Source organism: Drosophila pseudoobscura, chromosome X (genome assembly GCF_009870125.1).
Source record: "Drosophila pseudoobscura strain MV-25-SWS-2005 chromosome X, UCI_Dpse_MV25, whole genome shotgun sequence".
Lineage (NCBI taxonomy): Eukaryota > Metazoa > Arthropoda > Insecta > Diptera > Drosophilidae > Drosophila > Drosophila pseudoobscura.
The window spans coordinates 7727330-7741446 of record NC_046683.1 but is presented as its reverse complement, the minus strand read 5'-3'; the positions used below and the strand labels follow the sequence as shown (position 1 = coordinate 7741446).

Here is a 14117-nt window from a genome sequence, read left to right as displayed (position 1 = left end):
TAGTGCCAACCGAGAGAGAGCCAAACGTGGGGCAGGACCAGCACTGCAGCACTGCATCAAAAATACGCATACGCATGTTTTCTCATACTTTCGTATGGTACAGATGTATGTACGAGGGGGGTTGGGGGGTGGGCGGAGGGTTGGTATATGGGTAAATGGATGTGTGAACAAACATTATGTACAGCTGAGGAGAGCATGCGGAAGTAAGCAAACGAAAGAGCAAAGAAACAAACAAGGAGACAATGAAACAACGAAAACAAAGGGAAAACAGAAACAGAAACAGAAAAGAAACATAAGAGAGGCAAACGGAACGGGGAGCACAAAGCAGTACAAAACGAAATCGAAATCGGGTCTCTTGAGCTAAGCGCGCAGCGACCCAAAAATTCTGTAGTCTACTTCAAGGGGATTCGCTGTCCATGTGTGTGTGTGTGTGCTGTGTGTATGCGTGGTGCTGAGCAAGGAGGAGAGTGCCCTCGACTTCGATGATAAATGATTGTTTTGGCCAAGTTTCAATACTGTTGTCAGCGGCGGGGACACAGTGCCACTGAGGCACTCGAAAATGGTTTGAAATATTTGCAATCACCAGACTGAAGGCCCTGTTGCTCTGGCCATAACCATTAATTGTAATTTAGGATCTATATTTATTTGAAGAGTGTGGAAGAGTAGAGCAGATGTCCCATCTTCCATGGTTGTTTCTTACCCAAAGATCCAACCACTGTGCAGCAACGATGTTGAGCCATTGTCTATGTCCCCTTCGTGCTGTCAATGGCAGGACCTCAGAACGGATGCTTTTGGCCAGCCGCATGTAGAGGGGAGGAGATGGATGGATCAGACAGACAGACAGTGGAACCGAGAGGCGGAAAACAGACGGACAGACAGACAGACGGACAGAAAATGGAACTGAGAGGGATATACGGTGGAGAGTTCATCAAAATTGACAGGATTTCGTATGCAGATTTCAGTGGAGGGACATTGTCTGTGATGCAATTGGCTCAGTGGGTGGGGTGTGCGGGGCGGAGGGGGGATTCCATCATATCTTGTTTCTGTGTCTGTGGTGTCTGTGGGTATCTGTGTGTGTGGTGAGGAGCGTGTGCGAGAGTGTATTGGTGTGGGCTTTAAGGCAAAAGCGAAGCAAAAACCAAAACAAAAAGAGCAACAGGAGCACAAGAAAGAAGCAGTTGGAGGACTCTGCTGAAGGTCCCCTCAAATGTTGCTTGGATGATGATCTAGTAAAAATCAAAACCAAAAAAAAACCAAGACACAACGAATATATATCGATATATATATACACTTATGTACAGTATACGGTGTACGGTATGCATATATGTATATATAACAGATACATATGCATGTATGTACGAAACGGATGTTTATGATGCAGACAGAGACAAACATATGCATCCTGGAAGCCCGCCCCGCCCGAATATGTCCACCGAAAACCATTACCCACACCCATATGCCCCATATGCCCCTTGTGCCCCATACCCCGTGCCCCACAATCAGAACCCCGCTGGAGTACTCACGTGATGGGATAGATCATGCCCTCGGGACAGTCCAGGGTGCACCGCTGCCTGAGGATGCCCTGCCACAGCTGGACGCCGATGATCCCGAAGATGAAGAACACAAAGAAGCAGAGCAGCAGGACATTGCCCAGCATCGGCAGCGTGTCCAGCAGCAGCATCACAAGGATTCGCATGCCTGCAACGAATCGATCGATTGATTGATTGATGGACTGATGGATTAAGATGGCACTACGGCTTACTGGGAATGCGATTGATGGCCCGCAGGGGTCTCAGCACCCGGATCGTTCGTATGGCCGTCAGATTGAGGTTCTCCACATGCATCACATACTCGAGCAGGCCGGCCAGGACGATGAAGAAGTCCAGGCGATTCCACGAGTCCGCCAGATAGGTGTTCTTGCCACACATGCCCATGGCCACCATTTTGATGGTCATCTCCAGGGCAAAGAAGGCAAAGATAATGTCATCGAAGATCTATCCACGGAGAAACATATACAAAATGAGATGAGATAAACGCACATGGGAATGTGTATATTCTGGCTCTTATTCTCCTTAAATTAAGCATAGGTTTTGCCTTTGGCTCATTTGTATTTTGGGGGAGCCTTCCTTGAGCACACACCACAACACAAAATTCGATTAAAGACCTAACGAACTAACGAGAGTTGATCAAATTAAAATTAGCTGCCAGCCACTAACGACTATGGGGGTGTCTCTTTCGCTCTCCCTCTCATGCTCCACCTGCTTTTGATGACATCAAGGAGGCAAGGACATCCACATCCCCCTCACAGCACATCACATCGCATCGCATCGCATCAGAGGAGGCGTCACATACATGGACACGAAATGAGTTTGCCTTGGCGACATCATCGTCATCTTTTTCTTCCCTTCTTCTGCTCTGCCCTGCTATGGTATCCTTCAACTTATTCGCAGCTATTTGGGCGGGTGTCGAGGGGGCGAGGCGCCCACTTATGTCACCGTGTGGCTGTCGTTGTCATTTTGACTTTGTCCTGTGTGCCAATTTGGCGATGCCTTGTCTTCTCCTCGTGCAGCTCAGACCCAGACCCCAACCCCAACCCCATGTCGGGGCTCTGTCTTGCCTTTTTCCTTTGTCCTTATGCGGGCGTGGTGTCCCGGGTCCCGGGTCCTGGTTGAGGTCCTGCTCGTGTCGCTTTACACTTGGCTGCGGCCAAAATGTCGCCATGGCTTACATATCATTTACAGACATTTTCGCACGTTGCGCTCTCTCAACATTTTCCCTACGCTCTGTAATTGCCTGACACTCCCCATCCCCATCCCCCTGCCCCACAGCCCCCACTTAGTGGAACCCCTGCCGTGAGGTGGGTGCTGTGCTGTCTAATGAGCCGAAGTGCCTCGTTTGATGTCATCAGCCAGCAGGCAGGCAGTCAGAGAGCAGTCAGGCATTCTGTCGTTCCGTCAGGAAGTGAGCCAAAAAATTGCCAAAATAAATGGCATTTAATGTGACACCAATGCTGACAGGATAATAGGCGAAGGGCAACAAACTTGCGAGTGTGGGCACAGCTTGGAGAGGGGCTACTCACCTGCAGTATCTTGCAGCGATTCGTGACACAGGCATCGTCCACGCACGGCTGGTACATGCCCAGGGTGATGCAGTTGAGCAGGATGACCAGAATGGAGACGCGCTCGAACCACGTGCGGGGCGACCATTCGATGCAAAAGATGCCGATTCAGTTAAGGGGGAAACCAACACAATACATGGCAAAGCAGCAGGTCCTTGAGAACGAATACCAATACGAAACAGGAGTGGAGTGAGGTGTGGGTGGGGCGAGTATGCAGTGGAGCAGAGGAAGGAGGAGCCAGCAGGCAGGGACAGTGTATAACAACTTGCAGTCGCCTCTAATGCGCACTCAAGTGCTTGTCAACTTGGCTGCATTTGGTCCTCCAGTCCTCCTCCAGCACCTCCACGCGCCCCCGCCACATTCGCCATCCCTCCCACATTTCCCATCCCTCCCACATCGTTGCGGTTTGTCGCTTGTCGGTCTCTCGTTTGGCATGGTTTCGGTTGCGGTTATACCCCTTACTAGTGCCCCCAATGGGGTATACTCCATCCAAAGCCAAAAGGCATATGTCCCGGCATATAGGGATACGTCTGTTTATACAAGTCGCGTGTCATGCAGCAGCGCCACTCGGACCACGCACCTTGCTCCAAGTCCTGTCGTCCATCCCAACATGTTAATGTATCCCAGCAAAAAAAAGATGAAAATATCCCGCTGTGGCATCCAGAATTTTGAAAACCTCGCATGTTTCATTGCAGCAGAGCGGTTATCGAATCCGATTAAGGGGCATCTTGGAGTCGATATATCGTTATAGCTTGGCTGTGGACGATTACGTTGGACTTCTTGCTGGCACGCTGGCTGGCCGACAAGTCAGTCATTCAATCATTTCCCCAGAAGCCACTCGATTCGATCACGTTCTGGCCCGCTGCTCGATTCGCAGTTCTGAGGGCAAGCCCCGAGATAGAGAAAGATAGGGGGCTCCCACCGAAGGCCATGGCCGAGAGCAAAGGGATGCGGTGCATTCCACCTGATGCAGGACCCTCAGCTGCCACTTGTCGTCTAAAAGCATGCTGCCACACTTGGATTGGGTAAACACTCGCCACCGCCACCGACACACACACACACATCCGCATACAGATCCAAATACACAAGGCCAGGACCAATCCCAGTCCCATGCAGGCTTAATGCATTGCCAAATGAGCGCCAAGGACTCATTCTTTTCTGCCCCTACACTATACTCGCAGAAAGGAGATGGTGATGGGGATGAGGATGGGTGTGTGGAATGGGGCGACGCAATTAAGAAGCGAACACACATGCTGGGAAAATGGCAAAAATGTTTACGCTATTAACGCACAATTAAAGATAAAACGTGCAGTGGCACAATGGGGGCATGCAGGAGGGGCATGCAGCAGCAGCAGCAGCAGTTAAGGCCCCAACAAAAAAGCGGACAATTCATTAGGAGCCACATGATGTGCGGTGCGAGAGACCAGCGGGCAGCATCGGGCCGTAATACGCGTATGCATGCAGGCCAGACCCGGGTCAGACCCGGGTCAGACCCGGGTCGGGGTCAGATTTGGGGGGTGGGGGGCTGAGGGGGCTTTTCATATATGAAAAGCGCAGACAAAGGCCGAATGTGGGCGGAGCTGGAGGGAAAGCAGGTGGCCCCACGTACGCGTATAAATATTGCAGCAGCAAAACCCATGCGACAACAGCGACAGCGGCAACATCGACCCTGTCGATGCTTTCATTTCAATCCGACAGAGTGGCGGTGCGGAGAGGCGGCCCAGCAGAGGTCAAAGAATGGGGCGTTGCAAGGGGAGGCGTGTGGAGTGGGGTCTGTAGAGGGACTCTCGGGTATGCGCGCATTATTTTTGATTTGGCAACAGCGATGGCCCCCAAACCAACAGTAAACAAATTAAGTCGAGCGTAAAGTCGGCCAACGGGAGGGTGGGGAGGGGCGAGGAGGCAGCAAAAGTGTGGCAAGGGGGCACGGGCACGAGCACGGGCAAGGGGGCATCGCAAGGACGCATGCAAGCGTGCAGAAATCGCAACAAATTAAAAGACCCACAAACAAAAGCAGCAGCAGCAAAACCCTCAATGAAACCCCAAATTCAGGAGCAAAAGCCATGGAAGATGACTGAACAGCGGATCGAGGATGAGGATTTCTGAATACACGAAAGAGAAACGCAATGAAAGCGAATGGGGAAACGGCCTGGAGAGGTGCAAACAGCAATGAGGAAAAGCGAATAAAAAAACATCAAAAAAAGCAAAGGGCAAAGGAATGGAAAAAGCGTACCAAGAACCAAGAGCCAAGAAATTGAAAGAGAAAAAACTGAAAAATACTTGAGATAAATTGGCCTGACAGCGGCCCAAAAGTTTGCCCAATGAAAGCGATCAATTTAATTGGTTTTATGCGATGATATCAAGCGAAAGTAAAGCCCCCCATCGATGGAGCCCGGCACTGCACGGCGTTGCCACGAGCACGATTCCCAATGGAAATCGATGAAGTAGTCAAAGATACCTGGAACAACTTGAGAAATTATGTATTGAGTAGAGTGAGGGCTTTTATAGTGGATTAACATAGGCAGATGCAGATGCATGAGGTCCAAGTGGGGCCCATTGCCGTGGCTCACCCATTTGTGGCTTGCCGCAGGCTTGCCTCTGAAGGTTGAGGCATTTTGGGGCATGACTACAGTCCACGTACTGCCCCTTGTGCATGTCATAATTAGTTATGGGCGTGGCAGTAGCGGTTTCACATTACCCCATAGTCAGGCACACTCCATGCTAATGAGATCTGCGTGTCCGCGCTGGCTTCCGTGTCCGTGCCATGACCGCGTCTGGTCCTAATGGCGACCGCATAGGGATGCAGCCAGATGCTGATGACTCCACTCAGTACCCAGTACCCAGCAGCAGTACAGTATGTTTCCCCAGAGTGGCCTCGCATGCAACGCTGCACGTGCCCCACCCCACACACAGACACACACATTTCACGCTAAAAGCACCGTAAAATGTCCAAAGTGGAAACTTCGCAGGGAGCTGCCACTGCCACTGCCCCTGTCCACAGGCTGCTCGAATGATATGTGGCCAAGTCGTCTCCTCTCGTCGTTGGCTAATTTGGGGGGAATAGCTGACGAGCTGGCGAGCTGAAGAGGCAGCACCAAGGCCGAGTTGCCTTGTATTTGATTACACTTTCAGGCGGGTAGACGCCAGGTCTGAAGGGAAGCTCGGTATCGGTGTCGGTGTCGCTATCGATACGCAAGGCCACTCGGCAGGCGACACTCAGACGGCTTTAACTTTTTGGCAAATGTCTGAGCACCGCTGAGACACACCGCTCCACCGAGGTCCTCCGAGCTCTAAGCTCTGAGCTCTGACCTCAGGCTGCAACTTGGCCGGAGACGGATCCAAGGCGAATGTCGCCAGCGGCCGCGAGGAAGGAAGGAAGCCACTAAAAGTTGAACTTAAATTAGTTTAGCCAAAGCATTTTGATTACTTGCCCGCCAATTGAAATGCAAGCAGGAAAAGTTGGAAAATAGATTTTGCCATCGCAATCGAATGCTGCAACCGATTAAGAATAAGTGCCGCTCGGGGAGCGAAGGATCCCTGTCTCTGCGGCTGTGTCTCAGACATCCAAGGCATCGTAAACTTTGACAGCAGCCCCAGCGACAATAAAATCCATAAAATGTCAGCGGTATATAGAAAAGAATACTTTGAACAATGGATACTGGAGAAAAGAGTGACGGGAGGGACAGAGGAGTGAGGAAATGCGCAAACAATGGCAAAAATCAAAATTTATGGCAAACAATTAAGTGGCAAGCGTCGAGAGAGCGATTATATACGAGTACTTCTGCAAATGGGGACGGGGACAAGAGCAATCGCCAGCAAAAGATGACGGGGGGGCATATCAAGTGGATAATCGAAGCCATCAACGTTTGCCGGATGCCTAAAATAACTCCTCAAGAAAATGACTCTGCCGCCTAAACTCAATTATCATAATTTACTGACACCCACCTGCAGCCCCCGCCACCCCCTCGCTCAGAAGCCAACTCCTGCCACACGATTCCTTGGCGGCGTGTGTGTCATGGCTCCAGTATAAATAAATATCAACGTCAGTCAATTTTAATTTCGCTCGAAATGAAATGTGAAGTGCGCCCAGCAGCGGGAGGGAAAGCGATATGCAAAGCGATTTTTCATGCACACACATATGCGGCATGGGGCACAAGCAGCAGCAGCATCTTCCGCCAGGACATCGTGCCATATATGTTTCAATAGGAATCGGCCATGGGCATGGGCATGGATATGCCACCGATTGGCGCACTTTATCCACGGAAAATGAATGAAGAGCGGAAAATGAAAACAGCTCAACAACAACAGCACATCGCAGAACGGCTCGTGGAACGGAAGAAGCCGCTGGGACCGGGACAAGTCCACCCATCATGAATACCATACAGATATATATTATTTATGCGCACACTGCTGCGAAAACCAAATTAAATTTCCCCAAACCAAAATGTGAATACTCTTCGGTCCCAATCGATAGCCACACTGATGAGTCCCCTACCATTTTTGGTTTACTTTTGAGTCCTACTACACAATACAAGTCCAAAGAGAAAACTGCCAAAGACTACACAAGATGTTTCATGAGGCATCAAAGAGCTGTTCTGATGCCCCAAAGACATAGGGACGTTTGCACTACTTGACTGAGTCGATCCCCAGAATCCAACAACAATATACACAGTCTTTTCCGAATTCCGTCCGAATAATTAAACAACAAAATACCCAGTCTTCGATGTCGGTCCAAAGTCGGTCCCAAGAAAGCAAAAAAATCGATACTACGCAGTCGGAATCGAGCTACCCGTACCTCGACATCTAGACACTCCGTACGGACTGAGAGGCACGGGTCATCGAATCTACTGATCAAATGATGCTGATTCTTCGGTTCTGGCGGAACTGATATATTCCTGGATACTCCCACGTCATTTCCACGTAAATTTCATGTACTTCTCGTACGAGTACCTTCTAATATTTAGAGAATACTCGAGTACATGGAATTCTATTTCAAAAGAGTAACACTGGCTCTCGTGTGTGTCCTTAGGCCTAGGCAAAACAGAGAAGTTTGCCACAAAAAAAAGAAGTGAAAAATCAATAGGCTCACAGCACATCCTGTGAAATCTGTGGCAAGGACACTGCAGACGCAGACACACGGCACCCAGGGGTAAAACGCCAGCGAAGGACAATGGCAATTAGAGTTGCCATCCCATCCCATTCCATCCCATCGCCCGCTCAACCCCAACCAAGGGATGTACATCGACGGGTGTTGTGTTTTGTTTGTGCAAAAAGGATATGGATTGGTGATGAGCATAAGGCACCAGTTGCGTGGCCGCGTGTACTGCGTGAGGGCCTTCATGGATATCTCGGGGAAGCCGGGATACGGCAGATTCGGCTCGCCTGAGGAGCTGGACGAGGATGAGGACGATGTGTGCGAGGAGTCGCCGTCGTCGGAGCTGCAGCTGCCATTGCAGCTGGACGCTGTCGAAGAGCTGATGGCCCCCGATCTCGCCTCACGTCGATGGCGCCCGCGGCCGGCAGTACTGGCCACCGCATCGCTAAGCGAGGAGGCCCCACTATGGCGTCGTCCGGCCCGGCGGCGTGGCATCTGCTCCTGCCGTTCCTGTCGGTCCTGTCGGTCGTGTCGGTCTTGTCGCTCCTGGCGATCCGGGCGGTCCTGTCGCTCCTGGCGATCCGGGCGGTCCTGTCGCTCCTGTCGGTCCTGGCGATCGTGTCGCTCCGACTTGCCCGGATAGCGACGCCTCCTCGAATCGGTACTGGCGGTCGCGGAGGCGTTCGATGGTTGTCGATGTGCGCGTTGCATGGTGCCAGCTGTCGCTGTCGCCGCAGGTACTGGTATCGCAGCCTTGGCACTGGAGGAACTCGTTTTCCGCAACCTCTGGCTGCCGCTGCGAGGCATCTTCTGCTGTTGCTGCTGCTGCTGCTGCTGTCCGCCGCCTCCTCCTCCTCCTCCTCCTCCATCGACGATCACCGTCATGGGCGGCTCTTCGTTGGAATGCATTTGATTTAATCTATTGCTGGTGTTGTTGTTGAGCTTCGTATCGTTGTTGCAGCCGTCTGTTGCTGCTGCCACGCGACGTCGCTGGCCATTCCCACACGGAATGTTGCTCCCGACTGTTGCCGTTGCTCTTGCTGTTGCAGCTGTTGCGGATCCTGGTGCTGCTTCTGCTGTCTGAAGTGCTGCTTCTGCTGCTTCTGGCTATGCAACGTCGTGGCCACCGGCGGCAGTGCGGGTCATTCCATTTTGCGGCTGATCCCTGAAAACGAGCCAAAAAACAAAGAGAGAGAAAGAAGAAAATGCTATTAGTCGAGTCATTAAAATCCAATATAAAATTATGCCGCTGCTGCTGTGGCCATGGCTGTGGCTGTGCCACTCGGCAGCGTAGCCGTAGCCACCGCCTTGAATTGATTTTTAATGCGCACACCGCCCTGCACTGCCTGTCTCCTCTGGCCACATAATGAAGCCAAAAACATAATTTATACGCACGTGCGTACCTCTCCCACACTCACTGTACACACGTTCTTGGGGGTGGATGTGGGTGGCGATGTGGGTGGGGCGGGAAGTGCGTAAAAATAATGAGCAGCATATTTTGCGTTCACAGACAAGAAGTGTAGCATACATTTGGGCGACGAGAAAGAGCCAGGAAGAGCGAGAGAAAGGGAGAGAGGGTGGGTGTAGGTGTAGGTATATGTTCAATCATTAATTACGCCTCGTACGTGTATGTGTGTCCATGTGTGTGAGGCTGAGGCTAAAGCACATTAACGTGCCCAAAAGTGCTTCGTTGTGGTTTTAAGCACACACACACACACACACACACATGGAAAGATGGTGGAAATGGGGGAAAATTGTGTGAAAATTGGTTTATTGATAGGCTCAGCAAACACACAAGAAATAATCGCCAAGGAATTCTGTTAGCCACAACAGCACAAAGGAACTCCATTGAAGTTATTGAGATATTTGAAATATTTCTTTGAGCTATTTGTCGGAGTTCCCCATAGTATCGATTGTAAGGCCGAACAGTTCAATCATACAATTAATCAGTTGAATCGATTCATAATTGTTACGTCGTTACGCTGCACAAATATTGATCCAAGTGGAAGGGAAGTCGGTTAAGCGATTCGTTCCGTTCCATTCATTTGCATTATGAATAGCTTTCAGCTCGGGACCACAATCTATTAACAAACGTTCAGGACGAGTCCGTAATCCAGCATAAGCCTATGAATTTATAAGCCCATCTCGAAGTACAGCCAATAAATGAGCCTATCGTCTATCGATAACTCCCCATCAATCTTCATGCTTCATCGGAAGGCCTATTATTTATGGCAACTGCCAATAAGCCCCGGCCAGGACACGTGTCGTGTGTCTGTCCCCGGCTGTTGTGTCCTCGTCCTCCCCTGCGCGTAGGTGGACCCTAGTCTAGAAATCAAAATAATTAATCGTTGGCTGGCGCCATTTGTTTATCGGGCGGAAGCGGAAGTGGAAGCGGAAGTCAGCGCCAAGCCAAACAATGGACACACACACACACACACACGCACGCACGCACAGACACGTGCGATAGTGTGACAATACAAAAGTTTCGATATGCTTTGGAAAATGTTAAACAAACCCAAGGGCCTAGGGCTGGGGACTCGGGGGGTTCTATATATGAAATTCAAGTCACAATCCGAAATGTAAGCGTCTTGTACAACACAGCACATGGCAGCCATGTAAACACACACCCATACACTCTACCAAACAACCAACCAAATATATATACATATATACTACATACATAATTAAACACAAACAGAGAGCGGGGTGTGGGTTTTGGGGTTAGGAGTTGATTCTGCGGTTTCGGTGTGCGTTTGTCCCCGAAATGGGATCAATGCGACACTCAAATGTGTCACAATATTAATTCGATAACAATTTGAAATGGGTCAAACAAAAACAGCGAGAATAATACGACAAATGTGTGTAATAAAGCGATTTTTAAGTGGAAACACAGTTGATCAACGGTAATCAGTGGACAATAAACATGAAAGATTACACACCAAATGATGCACAAAGATATTGTGCAGGGTACATTGTAATACTCCTTATCGAATGGTTTTGCATTCCGTTCACTTAATGGAACTTGCACTCACAGAGAAAGGGAGATAGTGCGCTGCAATGCTGGCTTCTATAGAATTCTATGAATCACTGAGAACAAACAGTATATATGTGCATGCTATGTGTCTATTGCCAGTATCTGTAGTGTTATTGAACAAATGCTGGAGCTATAATTGAGAAGCAATGTAAAAGCGTCGGTCTGACGCCTCTTACTTGGTTGTCACTTCCTTAATCCCTTCTTAACCAAGTTGTTTCTTCTGAATAGATGTATTAGTTCTCACAATTTTCTTTTGTTATTGTTGTTGTAAGCAGCCAGCAGAAAAACTCACTCATCCCTAACGTCTGCCCCGATATCCTTCTCGTGGAAATATGCAAATAAATTGTCGCTTATGTGGCAAGATGTTTGCACAATTCTCCTCTGCCTACCGCCTCGCGGCTCCCACTCGCGTTGGCTGTCTGTTTACTGTCTGACTGGGGAATCTGCAGATATATAATTCACTTTTAAATGCAAAATCAAGCCGCTGTCATTGATAGGAAGGGATGTATGGCAAAAAAATAAGCATACGCAGCGTTGTACACGCTGGCAAATAAATCAGAGACAGCGCCTCAGTGTCGCCAAACGCCAAATGGAGAGATCCCTTTTTGCGGAGAGGCCCTATCTGAAGATTAATGGGAGACATTCATCCCCTACTAGTAGTACTGTAGCTCCATGCCATGTCCAATGGCCTCTTTTGGCCCCCATTTCGATTGCCATAACATTTGGCAGAAAATGTTCACTGGTACGAGGCCTCGCGAGGTAGGCCCCTCTTCTCTTGCAATTCCCTCGTTCCCTCTGGGTCCAGGGTCCACAGTCCAGGGTCCTGTATTTAACATTAATATTTATGATTGCTCATCTGTGTATAAATCGATGCCTCCTCACTCGCACTGTGTGGGCCTCGGCCTCTGTCTGTTTCTGTCTGTTTGACTTTCTTCGTGTGGATTCTCTGGTGGCTTTCATTGCTTGCTTATTGCGCTGATTTTATTATTATTTTTATTTGGCTTGGCTTGGCTTGGATTGCCGCATGAAAAGCCCAAAGAAAGGCAAAAAGAAAACTCATTTTCATGTTCAGCAGCTGCCAGAGACAGTCGTCGTCTTCACCTGCTCGAGGCCCAGTCCCAGGCCCAGTCCCGGGCCCAGTCCCGGGCGAAACGAAACAAAATGAAAGTAAAGGAAAACGAGAGGAAAGTAAAGGAATCGAAAGTTTTTCGTGTTTCCATTTCATTTTCCAATTTGATTTGCCTCCATCTCTGTCGCTCCAGCAGCCATTCAAACTGATTTTCCTCCGCCTTTTCCGCTCTTTCCGCTCATCCGCTTCTCATTTCGCCATTTGTTGCTTTTCAGCTTCATTGAGCGCATTTGTTGCTCTCGCCGTCCTCGCTTTATTCCTCTTCATCGGGCCTCTTTATGGCTGTTCTTCCACCTTTTTATTTTGTTTTGATTGCCAGTGCGGGGGATTTGAGCTTAACTTCTGCCCCACTGCCTCCCTGGCTCCACACGCACACGCACACGCACTCGCACCACACAGCCGACAGTCCACACAGTCTCGGCGGTGCTTATTGTCGTTTTAAATACACGGGCATAAAATTCATATTTTTATGCATCTCTTTTTATTGGCCCATTCATGGCAGCCACAACCAGGCAGAGACGGAGACGGAGACCCAATCCACAAAGCCGGCGAGATGTAGCCACCTTGCAAGTCGGTTGAGCACATCCGTAAATTTGCCCGTAAAGGATCCAAAGTATCCTTTCTGCATCCGCAATACGTATCCGCGCATCCGCATCCGCCAGTCCTCCGTGCGTTTGTGTATTTCTGTATCGATATTTTTTTCTTTTTGTTCTCTTCATTCTGGCTGCAATTCAATAAATTTTGTATCTCTTTTTCTTGGGTAATACGCCTAATGGAATCTATTGCCACCGGTCTGCGTGTGTGAGTGTGGCACGACTTATTCATTATTCGATAAATATTCAGCGGTGAATGAATGCACGTCTCGAGTATTGGACGGAGGATGCCAGAGGCAGCGACTGGCGTCAGAGCAATTCAATTTGGTAATGGAAATCATAATCGATTCAATCGATTTGTTGTCTCTGTTATCGCACCGAATCGCCGACTGAAGAGAGATCTATCTCTGGCCCTATCCATTATAGGAAGACTGTATAATCCACTTCCTATTGCTGTAACTCCATCCAGGAAACAGATTTGTTAATTGTTGCACAGCTATCGATAATTAATCGACAGCAAGTGGTATGAAACCTGAGACCTGCTGCTTTTTTATTGCTCTTGAAGTGCTCTAATCGAATCGATATTTGTATCGAATTACTTGTATTGCATTCGCTTAACGATTGCCAGAGCGATGCAATTTAATTATTTATTGACTTACAGATTGCATTACATTTTAATTGACTTTTAACCTGGGCTTCCCCCACACACTCCCCTTTGCAAAACATGCCACAGGAGATGGGGCATCACCCGCAGAACTGCAGCAATGCAGCATTGCAATCTTTTCAGTTTCACTTTCACAATTCCCCTGCCCCTGCCACCGCCCAGCTTCAAGGGCGCCGGTGCCGTGTCGTTCCCGCCCCCTTTCGACACGTTCAATCAACGTTGGCGGCGCTTTTAAGTAATGAGAACACCGCTGCCTTCATCTTCGCCTCATTGGCAGCGGCATCTGTTAAATAATACAAGCAGAAAAAGGAAAATGAATGAAAATGGTGGGCCAGAGCCAGAGCCAGAGCCAAAGCTAAAGACAGGTGAAAGCTGACAGCTTGCCAAAGGAAAACGTGTGGAAGGGGCGCGGCAGGCGTGGCGGAAATGGAAGTCATCCAGCAGCCAAGGCTGTGGCCATGTCGCATCGATATTGTAAATTACT

At 49.4% G+C, this 14117-nt stretch overlaps 1 protein-coding gene across 10 annotated transcripts in view; it reads right to left on the bottom strand.

The window, feature by feature from the left end:
• Window positions 1-14117, bottom strand: part of Ca-alpha1T (Ca[2+]-channel protein alpha[[1]] subunit T) — an 89435-nt gene that overhangs the window by 36297 nt on the left and 39021 nt on the right. For all 10 annotated transcript variants that reach the window (XM_033382224.1, XM_033382231.1, XM_033382232.1 and 7 more), the window contains exons 3-6: window positions 8398-9378; window positions 3080-3191; window positions 1763-1994; window positions 1524-1698 (exon numbers count right to left, since the gene is read on the bottom strand). In XM_033382224.1, the coding sequence (XP_033238115.1) occupies window positions 1524-1698; window positions 1763-1994; window positions 3080-3191; window positions 8398-9122 (1244 nt within the window). In that variant the 5' untranslated portion in view covers window positions 9123-9378. The remainder of the gene's footprint in view (window positions 1-1523; window positions 1699-1762; window positions 1995-3079; window positions 3192-8397; window positions 9379-14117) is intronic.